Raw genomic sequence first — 21,770 nt, 5'->3', positions numbered from 1 at the left:
AATGTCTGTTCTGGGGATTAAGTAAAACCTAACTGGTGCAAGCTCTGTGGTATTCTGGTGCTCACGTTTTTTTTTTTTTTCCTCACCAAATTAGTGATCAGATTTTATTAGTAACTGCTGAGTTGGTCAGATTGTTACATGTCTTCGCCAGCATCACAGGAGCGATTAAAAACTTTTTTTGATGCTGAAGCCTCGGTCTCCTCTGGCTGCGTTTGGCCGTTTCATTCGAAACCTCTTTGAACACGGAGCGGTTGCAATGAGTCTCCTAAAGTTTTGGTACAGAAACATCAGCCTAAATGTTTTGCAGTGCGAAATTATGACGAATGTCAAGTTGGACTGACATAAAAGTCGCATGAATTCCGATCTGGCTGTTCAGACTGATGTCGCATTGCCGCAGATCGGATACATATCAGATTTCAGTACCACCTCAAATTGGAATTGAAAATGTCAGATTCAAGGCGTTTTTTGCTGTTCACACTGACACACAGACACACATCTGTGTCACGGATTTGGGCCACTTTTACCTGCTGTGTAAACGTAGTCTAATGTGAACGTAGCTCTAGAGTTGTAGACTCTCACAATACCTCCATTTACAGTCAGTTAATTATTCAACCTAATGAGAAACTGTAGAACAGACTTATAGAACAGTTTATATCACAATACCTAAATTTAGAGTCAGTTATTTGTACAAATCTATAAGACACAGCAGATTAAATGACTGACACACTATTTTGATGTTTTCATATTATCACCTGCAGAACCACAAACATCTGTATCAGCTGTGCAGTAAAAATTGCTTCTTTGTATCTACAGGACTAAAAGGGTATGCGATTGTCAAGATAAAGGTTCTGGACATCAACGACAACCAGCCGGAACTGATCAATGCGAGTAACATTTACATCTGTGATAATGATAAAAATGGAACCGTGAGAAATTCACAAAAATATTTCATCATTGTATCATAAAATTATATCATTATTTACATGATTTTTCCCTTTACCACAAATGTGATCGATTAATCAACACATGCTTGGTGTCTGAAGCTCCTGTTTCTGTTATGTATGAAGTCATCCTGTATGACTCATGTAAATTAACTCTGTTCTGATTGGCTGCCCTGTATAGTCTCATTCTGCCCAATTATTTTAAAGGGCGCATATTCTGCATCTAAGGTTTGTTTACCATATTTGTGGTTTTTTTTTGGTTCTAAATTCTTAATTTTTATGATTATTTTCCAATCTCACTTTATAATTGTAAATCAGTTGACTTCTGTGACATCCACAAGTTTCCATATGTGGTCTTTATGGACTGGAGAGTCAACAGTATGTTTTAAAACTAATGTCTTTGCTGATCGACTACATTTGGGGTAACAGGAGAGATTTATGCTGAGATATAATTTTATAAATAATTTTAAATAAAATTTGTTTCTTTGCTTCACAGATCATTGGAACCATTGGGGCTACCGACAAGGACAAAAACCCTAGACCGTTCCGGTTCATTCTGGCAAAAAGGAGCTCCAAATTCTCCCTCCATGACAACCTAAGTGAGGAACATTTTCAGCTAAATTCCTAAAATACAGACAGACCTATTTAAATACGTATGAGCTACATAAATAAAACATATCGTTGCTGTATCACCCACAAAAATGGATATGACCAGGAGATTGCGAGTTCGATCCCTGGTGATGCTACAGCCGTCCGTAGCAGGGAGTCCAAGAGAGCACAATTGGCCTCGCTCTCTCTGGGTGGGTAGGATGGCCCCTCCTTCTCCCCCCATCACTCAGCGCGATGCTAGTCAGTGCAGGCGTCTGTTAGCTGACGTAACAGATCTGGTGGTTGGTGCTTTCCTCCGAGCGCGTTCGGCTGTCCAATGACGTTGCGTGAGCGGCAGTTCGAAAAGAAGCGGTGATTGGCTTCACAGGTCTCGGAGGAAGCCTGTGTTAGCCTTCGCCCTCCTAGCGTTGATAGCATCGTGTGATTGGGGGAGTCCTAACTAGCGGGGGAATTGGAGACGACTAAATTGGGGAGGGAAAAAAAGGGTAAAAATTAAAATGGATATGACAGGTTTTGTCCTGACACCGGTAATATTAGTTTTGAAGCTCAGCACAGAACAGGTGAGAGAATAAGATCATTACAACACATACATTTACCTAAACAGCCAACAATATCAAGAAATAGGTTGAAAAATCACATTGTTGCAACAAAATCAATAATGTGAAATACTAGAGCTTTTGATCAGATGACCATGATTTCACTTGCTGGACTCAATCCTGTCCAAACAGAACACAGAAATCAAATGTAGATGTGAAATATTATGCTCTTGTGTAGTTATTAATGTGACTACCAAATATGCCAAATATATTTAACAAATATTTAATCGAATGTTGAACAGAACAGTAATAACTGCAGGTTTGTTGAGTTTAACTGTATTTTTTCAGCAGTTATCATGATGCTAACTGGTATACATTGGTACATTAGCCACAAAGCTACAGACGTGCTAAGCCTGATGAGCTGGAACGCTGCTGGTTCAGTCTCAGTCGCTCTAAAGTGACCAGACAGCGGCTCTCTCTCACATATTCAGACACCAACCAGAATGACAACAAACTCGCACTGAAAGATGAATGAGCTACAGGCTTTTAAAAAATAGCATCTGCATGAATGTGGACATCAGTACAGGACGCTGTGAGAGCTTTTTCAGAACAATGAAGGACTTCCTGCCACCCAGAAGCTTCTGTATAATTAACTGCAGTTACATTTCACTGTTTTCTCACTCAGCGTATGTGATTTCTAACACTGTATGACGGACTGATATCTGTAAACATGGTGCACCACATCGCTAAAACAGCAGCATAAATTCAATCTGTACTTCAGTCCATCTTTATAACAGTATGTCATACAGCGTCATAAACCACATAATCAAGTAATTGATAATGTTAAAGATACTGAACAACATCTCCACACAATTTAAGGTGAGTGTGCTGATTTAACTAAGCAGTTAGCATCATGCTAATTGGCTTACATAAGCTTCCATTACTTGCTTGGTACACTACCCTGTCTTGTTTATGTTAACAATGTATTTACATTACATTGACAAATACGCAGCTTAAAATTTCAGCACCCCCAATCTAAAACACTTTGACGCGTCCACCTCCTTGTATCTACACTCAGTCCATTTTATCAGGTCCACTGACCATATAGTTTCACTCTGTAGTTCTACAGTTACAGACCCCCACAGGACCCTCACAGAGCAGGTACTGTTTGGGTAGTGAATCATTCTCAGCACTGCAGTAACACTGACGTGTTGGTGGTGTGTTAGTGTGTGTTGCACTGATGTGAAAGGATCAGACACAGCAGGGTCCTGACCATTGAAGAACAGGGTAACAAAGTATGCAGAGAAACAGATGGACTACAGTCTGTAACTGTAGAACTACAAACAGAACTGGTTTAATATTGTTGAAAACACTGATTCCAAACAGTAATGTCTATACGTGCTCTTTGAGAATGAATCTCTGTTTTGTATTTGCTGTTCTTTATTCAATGTTGTCTACATTTAAATCTTTTTGTTATTGGTGTGAACTGTTTGTCGGGCAGCAGAGGCGGGACATTAGAAGGTTTGCTAACCGTGACCTATTAACCTAAATAAATAAATACAGCTGATTGTGTTTCTCTGAAATGTTTGCAGACAACACTGCCACCATCGTGTTGACCCATCAAGACCTTAGCACGGACACTTTGGAAGATAACTTTCTGGAGATTGAAATCTCAGACGGACATCAGAAGAGCATCAACCAGTTATACATCCGAGTGTGCACGTGTTTGAAGGACCGGATATTTGAGTACTGTAAGGCCCACGCCCACACCGGGGTCAGCGGCAGTGCACTCATTGCCATCCTGCTCTGCATCGTCACCATCCTGGGTAAGATCAGCTACATGCTGCAGACGCACTGCACCGGCAAAGACATGGTGTTTCAGCTCAAACTTCACAACCAGCTGCATAAAAATGCTGAGCTTGGGGCTCCTGAGTGGCGCAACCGTCTAAGCGTTGGCCCTCTCATCAGGAGATCGTGAGTTCGATCCCTGGTGACGCTACAGCCATCCGTAGCTGGAAGTCCAAGAGAGCACCATTGTCCTCCCTCTCTCTGGGTGGGTAGGATGGCCCCTCCTTCTCCCCCCATTACTCAACATGATGCTAGTTAGCACAGGCGTCTGTTGACATAACAGATCTGACGGATGGCGTTTTCCTCTGAGCGCGTTCAGCTGTTCAATGACGTTCCATGAGCAGCAGTTCGAAAATATGCAGCCGCTGGCTTCACAGGTCTCGGAGGAAGCCTGTGTTAGCCTTCGCCCTCCTAGCGTTGATAGTATTGTGCGATTGGGGGAGTCCTAACTAGCGGGGGAATTGAAGACGACTAAATTGGGGAGAAAATTGGGTAAAAATCCAAAAAAAAAAATTTTTTAATTGTTAAATTTAAAATAACAGCACATAACAGAAAAAGAACATCTGTCTTAAGTTAATATTAGAAGTTCTGTTAGTTTTAAGTAAGTCCAGTTACTCAGTTTAAGTTAATAAACACAAAACATCAAAACCAGATTGGGCCAGACGTGCACCCCCAGATAAATGACATGTTGATTTTCTAAGTGTAAAAAAATTAAATTCTCTACAGAGAACATGTTTGATCAGGGGCGTATACACTTGTGTGCACATACCACGTTTTTGTAGTTCTCCATGTGTGCGGCCCAAAAACTAGAGTTTTGACCTTGTGCACTTGTTTTGTACAGGACATAGAGAGAAAATAAGTCCAATTTGGGCCTGAAACTAACAAACAAGGCTCAGTACACTGGGCCCAGAGTGTCCACTTTATCAAAAACACCTACCTTTTACGTCCACTTTCTGGCCACTTTATTAGAAACACCTACCTTGTACGTCCACTCACTGGCCACTTTATTAGAAACATCTACCTTGTGCTTCCACTCTGCTGTCTCTTTCTTGAGAAACCTTCATCAGCAGCTTCGTATAAGGATCCGAAGACGTTTTTTTGATTGAGCTGTGATTGATTCACACTGGATTTGTGCCACCGCAGATTGTAAACATAGATGAAGAAACTAAGTGGCCTTCGTCACCATCTTTTCTCTGTATCTATGCGCCTCACATCAAGCGAAGACACAGCAGGGTACTGAATTGTACGAGCAGTGTGTATCTACAGACAAATAATATCAATAAGAGTGAGTCACTCCTCCACATCAAAGCTCATAATGAACTGCGGCCTCATTGTTCTTGATTTTCAATTAATATTAGGCGGCCTATCTAATCTAGTCTGCAGCGCTGCAGCTAGTTTAATTCAGCGCCGAGTGTGTACTTAGCGCAGTCGCTGAACTGAAAGTCAGACATCATTTTAATCAGACCCCCTCTTCATTCTGGAGTCTGCCTCGGCGCTCGGCTTCCATACGCTGCGGAGTGAAGGGGAACAGTTGGCGTTTGCGGAGGAGCCTGTCAGCCAGGTGAAAAAGTTAAACTCGTCATGACTGCTGGCATCAATACAGGCCGTGTCTTCTGACTCGCCTCATTATTAGAGGCTCCCTGCCAGACCTGGCAGCTTGTATGAATAGAAACCAAGTTTGCTAGCATTAGCATTTTAAACATCCACGTCCTCCACTTCCTCTTCTTCTTCAGTGCCCCGCAGACCTGACGCTTCTCTCCTCCACATGTGCGGCCCCAAAATTACAGTTTTAAGCTTGTGCACTTGTTTTGCACAGAACATAAAAAGAGAATGAGTCCAATTTGGGCCTGAAACGAACACACAAGGCTCAGTACACTGGGCCCAGAGTGTCCACTTTATTCAAAACACCTACCTTGTATGTCCACTCTGGCCACTTTATGAGAAACACCTACTTCGTACGTCCACTCGCGGCCACTTTATTAGAAACATGTACCTTGTACATCATCACGCTGGCCACTTTATTAGAAACACCTACCTTGTATGTCCACTTTCTGGCCACTTTATTAGAAACACCTACCTTGTGCTTCCACTCAGGAAATATCTGGGTCACGGTCGCAACCAGAAGTATGAAGTGTAAGTTGACGTGTTAGACTTAGCATTAGAGCCAACCCTTCCCAGATCTAGCAAGATAGGTGAGACACCCTTACTATAGGGTAAATACAGAATTAGAGAGAAACAATAGTTTGAGGGTAGGTACTAAAAAAAAAAAATATTAAAGAATTAATTATAAGTGTGTTTTTTAGCTTCAGCTTACTTTTCACTGTAAATAAGTACATTTATGCAATCAATACCAAAATATAAAATAACGAGCTGCAATGACCATTTAAACCTTGTGGATATAGGCGGTTATACAGTAATACCCTCTGCCCCTTTTCAGGTTAACAAGAAATTCAAACGGCAAATAAAGCTGTCACAATAAGGAGCTTTCACTTCAGACAAACAAACTTCTTTAACCCCTTTACTCTTCTGAACAGTTATAAGTTCAACAAGCAAAAAATTAACTGTTCAGCTTAACAGAACAGTACAAGTTACTCTGATAAGAAGTAGTAAATGGAACTCGGTTACCAGTCTGAAGTGGTGGGACTGACGCTGGAAGATGTATTTGACAGGGTGAGCTCTTCCTCATCGGAACTGAAGAGAGTCAAGCTGCACCATAAATATTCATACCTAGATGCAGCCTGGCACGTCAACAGCACCCCCATTTTAGGGTGGTCAACATCGCTGCTGGACTGCATTTAGTACCGTTACAGAGCGGCAGTTTAAGAAAGATACTGTCCAAAATTACACTATTTTAAGAATATTACACTCAAAGTGGGATAATATTATATAATGGAGGGAACACCGTGATCCACGCTCGTGTTTGTGTAATGTGGATTTTTTTTATTATGTTTGTGTAGATATTGCTGTTTTTCCTCTAGTTTTAAATTAAGCTTATTTCATTTAATAGTCTATTCAGGAATCTTCTTGCTCGAATTTTCCCATTCCACCTTAAATGCTGCAGCAGTCACTTTCTGGTGCTTGAAGCTGCACCATTTAAGGTGGAACGGGCAAATTCGAACAAGAAGCGGGCTGATGCACCATTTAAGGTGGAATGGGAAAATTTCTTCTTCATAACTTCAGGTTTGTGTAAGAAGGTGCTAACGTTAATCTGTTATGAATATCTACACGGACTAAGGAATGCTATAACTTGCCAGTACAAAGCTTTAACCATCATTGTAAATAAATAACTGGTGAACAGGAAGCCAACTTTAGCTTCGTCCTCCTTACTGTGTTTTGAGAGGATTCATTTATTTTATGTGTATCAAAATTAGAAGTGATCCACACATTGATGGATTTGCTGCTTGTGAGATTGTGTTTCTACCAGAGCGCTAAACTTGGCTTTTAGCATCAGACGCAGACTGAATACATTCCTGCTGGTCCAGACGGCTAATTGTCACGATCAGTTATTAAAGTAATAAAAGCTACCGAGAGCAGATCCGTGCAGACTAGATTAATCTGTGTCTGAGGATTATAACAAAACTAATTTAGAGTAATAAGAAAGTTGTGGCTGATTTAATCCTGAGACTCATCGTCTCTCAATACAAGTGAATTGGTTCAAAAGTGGAACTTGACCGCTCCAACATGACGGACGCACAGATGTATCGCCTCCGATAGAGAACAACAGACAATGCAGCATCTAGGTATGTATATCTATGAGCTGCACCGCATCTCCAAGATATGTTCACAGAAAATGGCGCCCGCTGCAGCTCGCTTCTCCTTCAGTCCCGAGTAGCCGCCCGCGGAATGTTCTAGAAGCACTCGGTCCTCCTCAGCACCTCAGAACCAAACATGAATGCTCTCCACTGTCTGTGGAACAATAAAACAGTCCGTTAGAACGTTAAAAAAGCTCCAAATAAACTCCAAAAAACGGCTGAGCTCGTTTTTAATAAAACACAGAACAAAACTCGCTAACTTTGCGGTGAAATAGTAATATTTTCAGACCTGGGCTCGTGCGTTCAGGCTAATTTCTAATGGCTAATGACCCCCGCCCTGTTTACAGTCTTGCAGCTCTTAAACCGGACTCTCTGAGTCTGTTTTTTCAAAACTTTTCTTCAAAAGGAAACAGGGAAAAATACTTTCTCTGCTTCTCACTGAACAATAAGATTAACTTTAACCTAGCATGAGGCTGAACTCACACAACTGTCCTCCATCTGCAAAATCTCCACAGCAAAACACAGGTTTTCAAAACAAACCTTCCTCAGCTCCACAGCAAACTCTGTTACTCGCTGCAGCTGGTTATAAGTCTACATATGTCGAAAATACTATAAGCTTGACATTTAAGTCCTTGTTTAAGGATTTAAACCTAAAATATGAGCTTAAAACACTGAAAAACAGAGGAGCATTCGTGTCTTCTGCCTCTCGCACAGCGGCGCTCTAAGCCCCGCCCACGAAGGCCGGTGATAGGCTACACGCTCATGGACAGACCATAATATGAAAGATTAGCTTCAAAATAAAAACCCATGTGTATTTTGTGTTCTCTACACAGAGAGGGATGCAGCACCCTCTGATTTCAGGACTGCATCTGCTAAAAACAATAATAATAATAATAATAATGATAGAGATCTAAACGTCACACCCCGGACACCACCTGTTAGAGCTCCTTCCCTCAGGCCGGCGCTTCAGCCAGATGAGGATCAGGACATCCAGGCTACAAAAGAGCTTCTTCCCACAAGCCATCACTCTCTTGAACAGTGAAAATATTACACATTAAAATATTCCAGCTTCTAAACTGCACTTCTAAAATACTGGTATATAGTATCAAACTCAACTCCATCCTCTGAAACTACCGTCTTAAACCAGTGTTTATTCTAGAATCTTACTTACCTGCCATATTACCCCACTTATCTTACTGTCACCTCATTGATCCCTTTCTTTGCCATTATACACCCTTTAACTGCTGCTGCACTCAGCACTTTAACTTTAGACCCATACTTTGCAAATGTAAAGGTTACAGGTATGACTGTGTGCGTGTGTGTGTGTGTGTGTGTGTGTGTATGAGTGAGTGATGGTAGGAATGCATGTTTTATTTATTTATTTATTTTTTTGTATTGTATTTTATTTTTTTTGTATTTTATTCTATTTTATTTTATATTTATTTTATTTTATTTTATTCACTACATGTAAATGTCTGTCTGATACTGTGCACTGTGAGCTCCTGTAACCAAAATCAAATTCCTTGTATGTGTAAGCATACCTGGCCAATAAAGCTTGATTCTGATTCTGAAAAAAAAACCTTTTAATAATTTGAGTGTAGCAAAGACTCATGCAAGCTTGTTTTAGAAATGAGCTTGTATTTTATATGTTTTCAAAATCTACTGCACTTGTCCACTTTCAGGGTGCGTCGCTAAAACACAGGTTGACGTGCAAAGAGAGAAAGTGTGTGTAGAGATCGAGGCCGGTTCTGAACCCCAAAGCAGCCTAATACTGTTTTTAAACTTAAAAAAATAATAATTGAATATTATATTAGTAGCAGTTTATCAACAGTATCTCACACTCAGTGCGCTTTCCAATGTTAAATCTCACCGTGAGACACAATCGGTTACCGCACCACATATCAACAATCTGATTGGTTGCCTCTCAGCCAATTTGCATTAAGTTGGTCATCTCTCGCCTCATTATAGTTTAGTATGACTCTCATGTTTGATGTAAAGTATCAAAAAAATCTAATGGAAAAAAGCAAATCATTTTGTATGATGTCATCGTTCACATCGCAATATGCTGCTTAAAACACCATCCTCCATCCCTGACGTGTAGTGTAGTGTTTTTTTAATGCCAGAGCCAAATAAAAATCTCCACTTTACATTTAATAGACTAAGTATTCTGACTCTCACTGGATAGATGACAGGACGGACAGATGGACGGACAGGTAGATTAGAGTTCAACAGCAGATGCTCACATGCACATGTATTTTCAGCAGGGGGCAATCTGTGGAAATCATTGTCTCGTCTTGGTCTCATCATCATTTGGACTTGGTCTCCTCATCAATTGAACTCACTCTGGTCTTGATCTCAAAATCATTTGGACTTGGTCTTGTCTTAGTCTTATCATCATTATAACCCTGTCTTGTCTCTGTCTTGCCATTACATGGACTTGGCCGGGTCTCAAGTTCATTTGGACTCATCTTGGTCTTGCTATCATTTAGGCTCAGTCTTGTCTTGGTCTCATGACAATTTAGACTCGGTCTTGTCATCATTTGGACTAAGTTTCATCTCGGTCTCATCATCATTTGGACTAAGTTTCATCTCGGTCTCATCATCATTTGGACTAAGTTTCATCTCGGTCTCATCATCATTTGTTCTTGGTCTTATTTCTGTCTCAACGTCATTTGGAATTGGTCTCACCTTGGTGTCACCATCATTTGGTCTTGGTCTTGTCTCAGTCTCAACATCATTTGGTCTTGGTTTTGCCTCTGTCTTGAGATCATTTGGACTCAGCCTCATCTCAGTCTCGAGATCATTTGGACTCAACTCGGTCTTGTCTCTGTCTTGATATCATTTGGGACTGGTCTAGTCTTGGTCTCAATATTATTTAGTCTTGGCCTTGTCTCAGTCTCAATATCATTTGGTCTTGGCCTTGTCTTGGTCTCGACATCATTCGGTCATGGCCTTGTCTTGGTCTCGACATCATTTGGTCTTGGTCTCATCTCGGTCTTGCCCTTATCTCAATGTCATTTGGTCTCAGTGTTGTCTCGTCTCAACATTTAGACTCAGACTCCATCATTTGGTTTCAGCCTTTTCTCTGTCTCAACATCATTTGGACTTCATCTCATCCCCTTGATCCTCACCCCTCCCTTCTTTTTATTTTTATATTTTGGTCTCAGTCTTAACTCACTCATCTCTACTGATCTTGACTACAACTTTACTATTTGGTGTAAACATAAGCTAAATAAGTTTATATGCCATCTTACATTTAATAAATCCTACTCCTGCTTTTCATTCAGCAATTTAATATCACTGCCAGATTTGATTTTACACATACAGATACAGACACTGCTGTGTCTGATCCACTCAGACCAGCACAACACACAACCACCTCGTCAGTGTTACTGCAGTGCTGAGAATGACCCACCACCCAAATAGTACCTGCTCTGTTCTGCATTACTCCAGTTTTTTACCAGTGATTTTATTAAAAAAACTTTGTGAATGTTTTATCCATTATTTATGACCCTTAGGGTGTTATTGTGTTGTCCTGCTCTCACGTCTCTCTCTCCTGTTCCATCTCTCCTTCTACTAGGACCAGAGCTTGGAGTCTACTGACTGTTTGCAGCAGGGGGTGCTCCAGCTACATTGGCTAAAGGAAAGCAAAAGGGCTGTGGGCTGCTTCGGCTGTTGCATCTGTCATCCGTCTTCCCGCTGACCAGACCAAACCAGACCAGACCCAACCTGACACTTCTGTGTAGTTTACTGCCTTTACTTCATGTTCCTTTTTATCATAGATAATTTAACTATTTTAAAAGTAGGAATGAGCGCCTACAAATCAGCTGACTGTATTTTCCTTTGGTCCTGGGTCAGTTAGTTTGCTTTTGTCCTCTATCTTATCCATTTTTAACATGGGTAACACACAAAATATCAAAATATATAACATATTGTTGTTTTGTAATTGTCACCACTGTTCCTGTAGCTACTCAGAAAAGTACTTGTAACAAGATTACTTTACTTTTTTCCAGGAAGTAATCAGTAATCTCACTAGACATTACATCTGAGTTCCTCTCTAAAACAAAAACACATCTGTACCAGCTGTACAAACCCAACAGTCCTTTAAGCACTTTATTTACAAACAAACAGCTGATGACTTTTATGCCTCAGTCAAGAAAACTATAAACTGAGTAATTTTCTGGTAAAACAAGCTACGTTAGATGAGCATCAGTCTCGTTTCAAGACTGTGTTGTTCAGTGCTGGTTGTGATGTCAGTAAAATCAGTGTCCAGTTGTAAAATGTCTGCTCTGAGATTAAGTACTAGCTTTAGATTAAATATGGGTTTAGTCCTGTTTCAACATCAGACAGCTTGTTTCAGTAACAGTGGAATCTTCCTCCACTAGTGTTCACTAGAGCACTAATGTTGCAAATACCAAAAAACTGAATGAAGATATGAAGATGTGAATATATGTGTTGCAGCGTGCGTTGCTGTTTTTAATTCGTAAACTGATCAGAACTTTTTGAGCAAAGTGAGATCTTCATCTGCATGCGGCAGGATGTTTAGAAGGACAAATAGTTTATGGCCCATGGCATTAATTAGAATCACACTAATTAATTTATATTTTTTAGCTACATTACTCTGCTGCGAAAACCAGCATAAACAAGCACAGCTGGTCACCAGTGAAACCAGCATATGTTGTGTTTTGGATGTGGTTGCTTGGAGGCCAATTAAACCAGCATAAAATAGCTTCAGTGTAAAACTAAAAACTGACAAAAAACTTGTTTTGGCTGATCAACTACATTTGGGGTAAGGGGGAAACTTTGCTATTAACGTTTTAACCTCTTATTCTCCAGGGTAAGGCAAATTATTCAGTAACTGCATGAAATAATTTTTTATTTAATTTCTTTGTAAAAGTTCCCCTCAAATTAACAGAAAATGTGTTTTATGATCATAAACATATTGCTATATGCTTACAATTTACTGCTGAAAGCCCAAAATCTTAGACGCTCTTTGTATTATTTTATATAAATAATGTTTACAGAGCAGATCACTGCAGAGACGCCATCTGTTTATAGTTTATAGCCCAGATTTGTGGAAAATGGGTCGACTTTCAGTAGAAAAAAAAAATTGTGAGTTCAGCTTCTTTTATTATAAGTATTTAGTGCGTTTTGGAACCACCGGAGGTCTCAAGGAGTTAAAAAGGTTAAAATACAAGACGTTTTAATATCATTTTTACAAATAACTGTTTACAGTAGATCTTTATTTTTAGCTATATTGCAGTGTCACTCCAGTTTGATATGAATGGACACCAAACATGTTGACTACATTTGGGGCAAAAATATTTAAATTTGCCTTCTGGCCGAATTATTGCTATTCCTTTGGGGTCCACAAACTGGTGTCAGATTCTCCGTTTCTATATCTGTTTGTGTATCTTTGTGATGATCCAGCACAGAAATCCAGTTCAAACATACCCTTCATTCTTCATTCAGTCCACATCGGAGACTCATGTAAAATGGCCTGCAGAGAGTTTACAGCTGCTGAAGTTGTTGCAGCGGTTTTGGGAAGTAGTGATGAAGATAAAAGAGCATTTAGATATGAAACACATGAGTATCATGTTATATGAAGAGCGTTTAAAGGAGAATTTAAGAAGAGATGAACAAATCGAGAGAATGACTCAGACCACAGAGGGTTAAACTGAATCGGTTGCTAAAGGCCTGAAGGCGGCGGCAGTTGTTCCTCTTTTTAGGCTGCTCCTCTCGGCTGGTTGAAGGTGATTTTCTTGAAGAGGTAATATCCATCCACACACCACAACACCACAGCCACAAAACTCACCATCTGCACAAAAACAAAGAACCACAGTAACCACACACATCCTATGTTGACACTGATACTATCTTCTCGTCATGTAGCTTCCAAGTAACTGCACCCCACACTGGGAGCATGGTTGGTCCTATATAGAAGCTTTTTTAAAAAGTTCTACATAGAAGCATATACAGCACATTCTCCATCAGTCTGAAGAACGTTTCTGCATGCAAAGGGCTCTTTGAGTATTCATGGTTCTATATAGAACCATTGCCTTTACTAAAGAACCCTTGTAGAAGAGTGTAGATAATTTTATGTAGCTTTATGTCTATGTAGCTTATCAACTGCATAACAGTTTTATAACGGTACATGACGTGTCTGTAGACAGCTGCTTCTTCTGAAATATGAAATCTGAGAGTGTTAACAGGAAGTTTGTTATTTACTGCTGCATAATCCCCTCACAACAAATGAGATCTTAATTGTGTATATATTAATATCTGAGAGAATAATCAAACCTTAGCTTACATAATTTTATCATAATCATTTTTGTCTCACTGCATTTTATCAGCATTTTATATTTTACTTCTCTCCCATTATGAACCATCACGCCTACTTAGATCACAAGGTGCTGGTTTACTATTAGTACCTAGAATTAATAAAGTTACGTCAGGGGGGAGAGCTTTCTCATACAAAGCCCCCCAGCTTTGGAATAGTCTTCCTGTTAATGTTCTGGACTCAGACACAGCCTCAGTCTTTAAGTCTAGGCTAAAAACTTACTTGTATAGTCAAGCCTTTGGTAATTAGTTTTCCCTGTCAGTTCTATACCTGCCTGAGTCTCTGCTGCTCTGCTAACACTGTAATCTGTGATCAGTCACTCATTACAGAACTGACTCTGTGTTTTTCCTTTCTTTTCTTTGCCGAGTTGAACAGCTGCCCATCCTGTGCGTCTGATGCTGTTGCCTCTTCTGCCTTGATCGGGTGCCACTGCTGCCAGCCCTCTGGACCGGCTTGACCACCATTGAGCTTCATGCTGTACAACGCCATGCAACCTCACACTCACATCCTGACCCCACTGATGCTGCTGCATGAACTAAACTAATCAAATTAATCATTTGCTCCACCTGTTTTCCCGTTTTTGTACTAACAATGTTTGCTATCCGGTGTCGACCAGAGGAGGATGGGTTCCCCTTCTGAGTCTTGGTTCCTCTCAAGGTTTTTTCCTGTTTCTTAGGGAGTTTTTCCTTGCCACTGTCGCCACTGGCGACGCTCTTGTGGGCTTGGACTCGGATTTCTTTTTGTAACGTTGATTTTTTTGTTTTGTAAAGCTGCTTTGTGACAACACCTGTTGTAAAAAGAGCTATATAAATAAACTTTGCTTGCGTGCTTGCTTGCACTACCTTTAATAAACTAATTTTAATAACACAAACTCTTTGTCTTTAATTTCCTTTTTCTGTTATTATTTTGCTTTTATGTACTTTATACTTCCTTTTAGTTATCTGTCATTATTTGATCACTTTTAAACACTTTATAATAAAAGTAAAAGTGTAGCATTATTTTTGTAAGGGTTCAGCCGGCCCCGCCTGCTGCCAGCAGAGGGCGATGGCGGCATGGGGCCATAACTTCAGGGAACTCCAATTCCCAGAAGTCTGTGGGCTGATTAGGCCTAACGCGACACACCTGCGGACTCCTCTACTTAAGGCCGTGCCAAACAGTGGTGTTTGTCACACCTTTGTAGAGGGGTGACTGGTACAGTACTTAGTGTCAGAAAAGAAAAGAAAAAAAAATTGTCCCAACACTAAAGAGAAAAGAAACTGTCCCAAAGCTACTTAAAGTTAAAAAAAAAAAAAAAAGTTCTTGAGCTACAGTCGGCTCAAAGAAAATAGAAGAGGTGTTTGCTCCACCAGGAGCAAACAACTGAAACAAAGTCTGCCTTCCCTTCGTTCTTGGAGTGGAAGTGTTTTTTGTTTTCCTGTTATCTTTCGTCTCGCCTTTCTAGTTCAGCCTTTGTTTGAGCTGCTTTCAGTATCCCTTTTGCCGTAGTCGTCTGTGCTCATCAGTGTACATCGGCGGTTCGAACCTGGCTTTGGGTCACCTCATCTGCATGTTTCAAACTCACAATCCAGTGCCCCAATAAACTCATTTATCCCTTTTTCTCTCTGTTTCCATATCTGCACTTGGGTCCGCCTCCCCACTGTCCCGTAACAATTTTGAATTGCCTTTGTGTATGAAATGTACTTTACAAATAAACTTGCCTTACTGTGTAGCTTAGCGTCTGGCTTTATCCTCCAATTAACTGCACAATAAACTGAACGCTAGCTAGTTAAGCACTAGTGACCAGATGGATCAGATGTAAGGTATGTGTACAGGTGAGTGCCAATAATTTTTAACATTTAAACTCCCAGTGAACACAGAGTAAAATATTAAAATGTTAATACTAAACCTGAGTGTTGTATTAAACATCCAGCAAAGACTGAAATTGAATGAAAAAATACAAGATATAAATAAATATGGTTAAACATGGCTTAAAAACTGCTGATCAGACCTATCTGAGAACTGTGTGGGCGTGGCTAATGAGCAGTTTGATTGACAGCTATCTGTCCAACACTCCTAGCCTGCTCCGCCCTTAAACAGAACTAACATCATTGTCCAGCCTTTATGTGACACTAATTGGATGAGAAAGTCATGGATCAACAGACGTGCAGACGGTCAGACAAAGCGACACTATTATGAAAGAACGGACAAACGAACAATGTTCATGTATGGACAAATGAGTGAACGGGCGACAGGCAGCTACAGACAGGTGGTCTAGCTCGCTAGCTTTTGGTTATGCTGGGTTAGTGGTGGGTGGGGCCAGATACACAGTCTTGTGATTGGTCAGGGGAATGATTACGGAAGCACTACACAAGATTAGGACCACCCAGTTTCTGTTGAGAGGAGAGAAATGTGGTGAAATATATCGGTCATTTATTGGTCAGTGAAACATTTTTCAAAGGGTAAATTTAGTATATGTTTACTGTTTATCTGTAAGAACAAGATTAACACGATTAGTAAGAAAACACTTCTTCAATCTTCAATCAAACTAAGGCTTTTCTGTGTGAAGTAGCTGCTCACTTACCCCTCCAGCTAAAGTGCCCTGCACTGTGTAAGTGGACATAGCCATGATGCTAATTATAAATATGAAGGCCGCTGCAAAGACCGAGTTGAACACATCCTATAAAAAACATAAATGAATAATTATTATCTCCACCACATTGACTCCTGTAAGCAGGCATTCTGAGAAAACATTACATTTAAAGTCAGTTATATAGATCCAAACATTAGCAGACAAACAAATATACATTTTTTTATACTGTTTATTTTTCACCATATTAGTATTAATTTGTCATTGCTCTTATGTAAATGAACTTATACTGTTTTGTTATGGTTAGTGTACTTAAAAATATAAGTACAATACTTTGATACACTTTCAATATATTACAACCCCATTTCCAAAACATTTGGGATGCCATGCAAAATTTAAATAAAAACAAAATTCAATGATGTGCAAATCATTCAAACCCTATATTTCATTGAAAATAGTACAAAGACAACAAATAAAATGTTGAAACTAAGAATTTTTATTGTTTTTGAAAAATATTTGCCCATTTTGAGTTTGGTACCAACAACATGTTCCAAAAAAGTTGGGACCGGTGCATGTTTACCACTGTGTTTCATCACCTCTTCTTTTAACAACACTCTGTAAGCATTTGGGAACTGAGGAGACACTGCTGTAGTTTTGAAAGTGAAATGTTTTCCCATTTTTTGCTTACATAGGATTTCAATTTCAAAAAACCATAAAATTTCTCAGGTTCAACATTTGATTTGTTGTCTTTGAAGCATTTTCAATGAAATCTAGGGTTTAAATGATGTGCACATCACTGCATTTTGTTTTTATTTACATTTTTTACAGCGTCCCAACTTTTTTGGAAACGGGGTTGTACTTTTAGCTTGAGTATTTTAATGCTATACAATAAAAACAGTTTCTGAACCAGATAAATACTTATAACTTTCTCAGGAGGCCTAAACCTTAACACAGTTACTGTCTGTGTGTAGATGAGATGAGTGACGTACGATGAGAGGCCAGAAGAAGAAGGTGAGGGTTTTGTTGAGCTTCAGCAGGTAGAGCAAAACTAGAGCAAGGGTGACGATAAACTCCACACATGTGGCTGCGATGTATGGTGGCCTGGCAGCCACCGCAAAACACACAAACGCAGTAAAAAGAACCACCTGATGAGGAAACGGAGGTAAAGAGATTTCAGTTTCAGTTTAGACCTGTTTAGCAACAAGTTTTATATATGCTCATTTCATGCTACTGCAGTTTTATAGGAAGCCTAGAATCAGAAAACGTTGGCACAGTATGTTCAATTAAAGTTAAACAGTAAACTGAAAACAGTCATTTGTAAATGTGTAAATTATTTTTGACCTGTATTACATTGAAAACAGTACAACAGCACATTACTTGATGTTTTGCCTCATGAATTTGATTGTTTTTTTCAAAATAAAAACTCATTTCAATTTTGATTCTTGCAACATATTTAAAAAAAAGTTGTGAAAGTAAAGACTTCACCATTTTTGTAACGTTGCTGTTTCTTCTCATGACACTTAAAAGACATTTAGGGACAGAGTGATGAAGTATTTCAGGTGTAATTTAGTCCCATTCTTTCTGCAAAAATGTTTTAAGGTTTGCACCAGTACAGAGTCTTCATTGTCATATTTTGCTTTTTAAAATGCCGCCACACATTCTCTATTGGGACTATGGGGACTGCAGGCAGGCCAGTCCAGTCCAGCACCCGCATCCTCTTTTTCTGCAGCTGTGCCTGGGCCTGGCATTTGGACATTTTGCTGATAACAGTCTGGATGGTCCTTTTTGTTTTTAATTTGGAGCACATGGCATCCATTTCTTCCAATAAGGACCTGAAGTACTGATTTGTCTAAATACAGTACACGTTTCCACTGTGTGATTATCTATCCCAGATGCCTCCAAGCCCAGCAAAGTCGGCGGCGTTTCTGGACATGATTAACATAAGGCTTCCTTTTGCCACAGTAAATTTTTAACTGCCGTTTATGGATGTAACCGTGTACTGCAGTGCTTGATAAAGGTTGACAAAGTAATCCTGAGCCCATGTAGTCGTGTTGCTTACAGATGAATGTCGGTTCTTGATGCAGAGCCATCTGAGGGATCAGAGAGTTATTCAGCTCAAGCTCTGAAACTCTTCAGATTCCTTCAGTCTTAATTATGTATAATTATGTTTCCCAGTGTAGAGGCTGAAATATCCAAATCCCTTCCTGTCTTTCTTTGTGGAACATTGTTTTTGAACATTTTACTAATCTTCTCACACATTTGTTGGCAAACTGGCGATCCTTGGCCCATTGGACTCGGCCTTTCCTGGATACTGCTTTTGCACCAAATCATGATTATGGTTACCTGTTGACATCACCTGTTTCAAATCACAGCATTATTTCATTATTTTACCTCATTACTGCCCCTGAATTGCTGACCCAACTTTTTGGAATGTGCTGCAGACCTGAATGGCAGGAATGGATGTACGTTTACAAATGAAATGAAGTTAACTGGACAAAATATGAAACAACATCATATGTTCATACTGTCTGCAATGAAAGATGAAATAGTCAAAGTAAATTCTAGAAATCACTGCTTTATTTTATAATTAGCATTTTCCATACCTTCCCAGCTTTTTCTGACTTGGTCTTGTTCACTAATGGCATTCTACTGCAATTTTATGTGTAACAATTTGAATATATATATAATATTAATTTTTTATTTTACTGCAGTTTTATACATGCAAATTTCATTCTACTGCAGTTTTATATGCTAACTTCATTTTATTGCAGTTTTATTTGCTAATTGCACTGTAGTGCAATTTTATATATGATCATTTCATTTTACTAGTTTTATACATGCAACTTTTTCATTCTACTGCAGTTTTATATATGTTAAATTCATTCTACTGAAGTTTTATATGTGCTAATTGCATTGTAGTGCAATTTTATGTGATCATTTCATTTTACTACAGTTTTATACATGATCATTTCATTCTATTGCAGTTTTATATATGCTAATTTCATTCTAGTGCAACTTTATATATGATTTTTATCTTACTACAGTTTTATACATGCTAATTGCATTCTACTGCAGTTTAATACTAATTGCACGTTACCACAGACTATTATTTTATTTGTGTTTAATAATTCAGGATTAGTCCATCCTGCTTTTGAGGATCATTAATTACAGCTATCAAGGAAGTTTAAACTGTGAAGAAAAAGGAAGTTGGTAAACGAAAGTAATTATTGGTTTTAGTGAGAACATTTGTGGATTCAGATTTGCTGTTATTTGTTTAAACATCATCTCTTAAACAGAACTGTCCACTTTCAGGTCATACACTAGCACTGAACTACTGACCTGCATGTTTTATCTTTTCTACTTCTGCTATTTCTCCTTTATGTATTATTAGAATGCAGTCAGTAACTCGGCCGAATGCTCTGCTTTTTTCCATAAAGCCTTTAAGATGAAAGTCACACGTCTGCTCACATCTCTGCTATCTTCAGTACACCTCTTTTGGACTTCAGGAAGGCCAGGTCGAGCTCCAGGGCTCTGCTGGGCTGCTTGTCTGCCATTATTATCTCAGTGTGTGAAACTCAGAATGCACTTCCTGACAGAGCGTTCCTCTCAGTTCCAGGAAACACATTTAACTGCAGAGCTTCTCTGAACACGCTTAAAAATACCAACACCCAGAGGTGATGCAGGAGTCGCATGCTTTAGTGTGCAGCTCTGGTGGATTAAGGCTTTTTAGAGTGTTTTAAATGCTGATATTTTTACTTTAACTCAAGTATTTCAATGAATAAAGTGCACTGCTACACCAAGTTGGTTCTTCACGGGTTCTTTAGTAAAGATATAGAACCATGAATACTCAAAAAACAATTTGCATGCTTAAATGGTTCTTTGCATGGTGAAATGTCATTTACAGCACATTCTCCATCAATCTGATTAACTATTTCACTATGCAAAGAACATTTAAGCATGCAAATGGTTCTTTGAATGTTCATGGTTCTGTATCTTTACTAAAGAACCCATGAAGAACCTGCTTTTTTTAAGAGTGTCTTTAACTTTTGTGCTCAGTTCCACTTCAGTCATGAATATTTTGTTTTTAATTCTCTTTTTTGAGTTTAATTTCATTCTCTTGTGTTTGGTTCTGCTTCACTGTTGATCGCTGCTATCATTTTAGAGCCCGTGTGTCAAACACACCAAAGGCCCACCAGATCAGGCCCACCACACAATCTTGTCTGGCCCACTAAAGTATATTAATTTTCTGTTAATATTAACCCGTTTCACAATGCACTGCACTACAGTCCCCAGCATGCACTGCAATGCAATGTGCTCTGACTCTCCTACCCCAGCAACAGACTATGGGACAGCGGTTACACCTCAATTCTACACAATTCTATGCATTTCCACACCAGACATACCACCAAAATGCATTTCAGCTGCAGCTCAACCAATATAAACACTTAGCATCAGCTCAGCAGCTCAGAAACTGAGCCCAAGTCTTAATAAACCTGCAGCAAAGACAGGATGTCCGGTGTCTAGTTCAAGCAAATAGGTATGTTTAGAAGACTGAGCTATTTCAAGGTCTACTACAAGTGTTGAAGCTTTTGGATATTTTGAATTAACAATGTCCAGTTCGGGTTACAGCACAACATTAATTATAAATTAAATAAAAACATTTTTTTTTTTTCTCTGGCCTACAGATTTCATGAGATTTTTTAATACAGCATTTTTACTGGTTGAGTTTTACACCCCTGATTTAGAGCTTTAGTTTTATTTTAGACCAAAATGAAAAATGGAAAAAAAAAAGAACAGAGTCGCACAAACTGTCTATCCAGATGCTGATAGATGTTCAGATATCTAAGCAGTGCTGATTGTCATTATCTGTCCCACTTTACCTGAACAGACATAACTGAAACATAATTCAACTGCGTTTACCCCCAGACTGCTTATATATGTAAGGGCCCAGCCTGCGCAGCCGGCCGCCAGCAGAGGCGCCACAAGTTCAGGGAACTTCAATTCCCAGAAGCCCTCGGGCTGATTAGGCCCAACCCTGCACACCTGTGGACTCCTCTACATAAGGCTCTGGCAAACAGCAGCCCTTTGTTACATCTTTGTAGAGGGGTGACCGGTACGGTACGTAGCCCAGGTGGGTAGTTAAGCAAAGAGAAAAGGAAAAGAATATAAGAATATATT

At 39.4% G+C, this 21,770-nt stretch overlaps 2 protein-coding genes across 2 annotated transcripts in view; one reads left to right on the top strand and one right to left on the bottom strand.

Moving 5' to 3' along the window:
• LOC118817645 (cadherin-11-like) overlaps window positions 1-12,524 on the top strand; it is a 94,541-nt gene extending 82,017 nt beyond the window's left edge. The window contains exons 9-12 of the mRNA XM_036584483.1: window positions 814-926; window positions 1,438-1,540; window positions 3,679-3,912; window positions 11,267-12,524. Of these exons, the coding sequence (XP_036440376.1) occupies window positions 814-926; window positions 1,438-1,540; window positions 3,679-3,912; window positions 11,267-11,289 (473 nt within the window). The 3' untranslated portion in view covers window positions 11,290-12,524. The remainder of the gene's footprint in view (window positions 1-813; window positions 927-1,437; window positions 1,541-3,678; window positions 3,913-11,266) is intronic.
• Window positions 12,525-13,270: 746 nt separating this feature from the next.
• Window positions 13,271-20,146, bottom strand: LOC118817331 (chemokine-like factor). Its single transcript, XM_036583898.1, has 4 exons — window positions 20,061-20,146; window positions 17,582-17,759; window positions 16,587-16,682; window positions 13,271-13,504 (listed from the first exon to the last, which is right to left on the bottom strand). The coding sequence occupies exons 1-4, from the start codon at window positions 20,144-20,146 to the stop codon at window positions 13,412-13,414; spliced, it is 453 nt and encodes a 150-aa protein (XP_036439791.1). The 3' UTR covers window positions 13,271-13,411.
• Window positions 20,147-21,770: the final 1,624 nt, after the last annotated feature.

The sequence above is a fragment of the Colossoma macropomum genome, unplaced genomic scaffold, assembly GCF_904425465.1.
Source record: "Colossoma macropomum unplaced genomic scaffold, Colossoma_macropomum, whole genome shotgun sequence".
Classification (NCBI taxonomy): domain Eukaryota; kingdom Metazoa; phylum Chordata; class Actinopteri; order Characiformes; family Serrasalmidae; genus Colossoma; species Colossoma macropomum.
Note: the sequence above shows the minus strand (reverse complement) of the source record. Positions and strands in the feature narration are given on the sequence as shown.

Coding starts and splice junctions, on each gene's coding strand:
- LOC118817331 (XM_036583898.1), bottom strand. CDS start 20,146: ATGGCAGACAAGCAGCCCAGCAGAGCCCTGGAGCTCGACCTGGCCTTC. Junction 17,760..20,060: donor GTACTGAAGATAGCAGAGAT/GTGAGCAGACGT, acceptor AACTGAAATCTC/TTTACCTCCGTTTCCTCATC. Junction 16,683..17,581: donor TCTTCTTCTGGCCTCTCATC/GTACGTCACTCA, acceptor TGTTTTTTATAG/GATGTGTTCAACTCGGTCTT.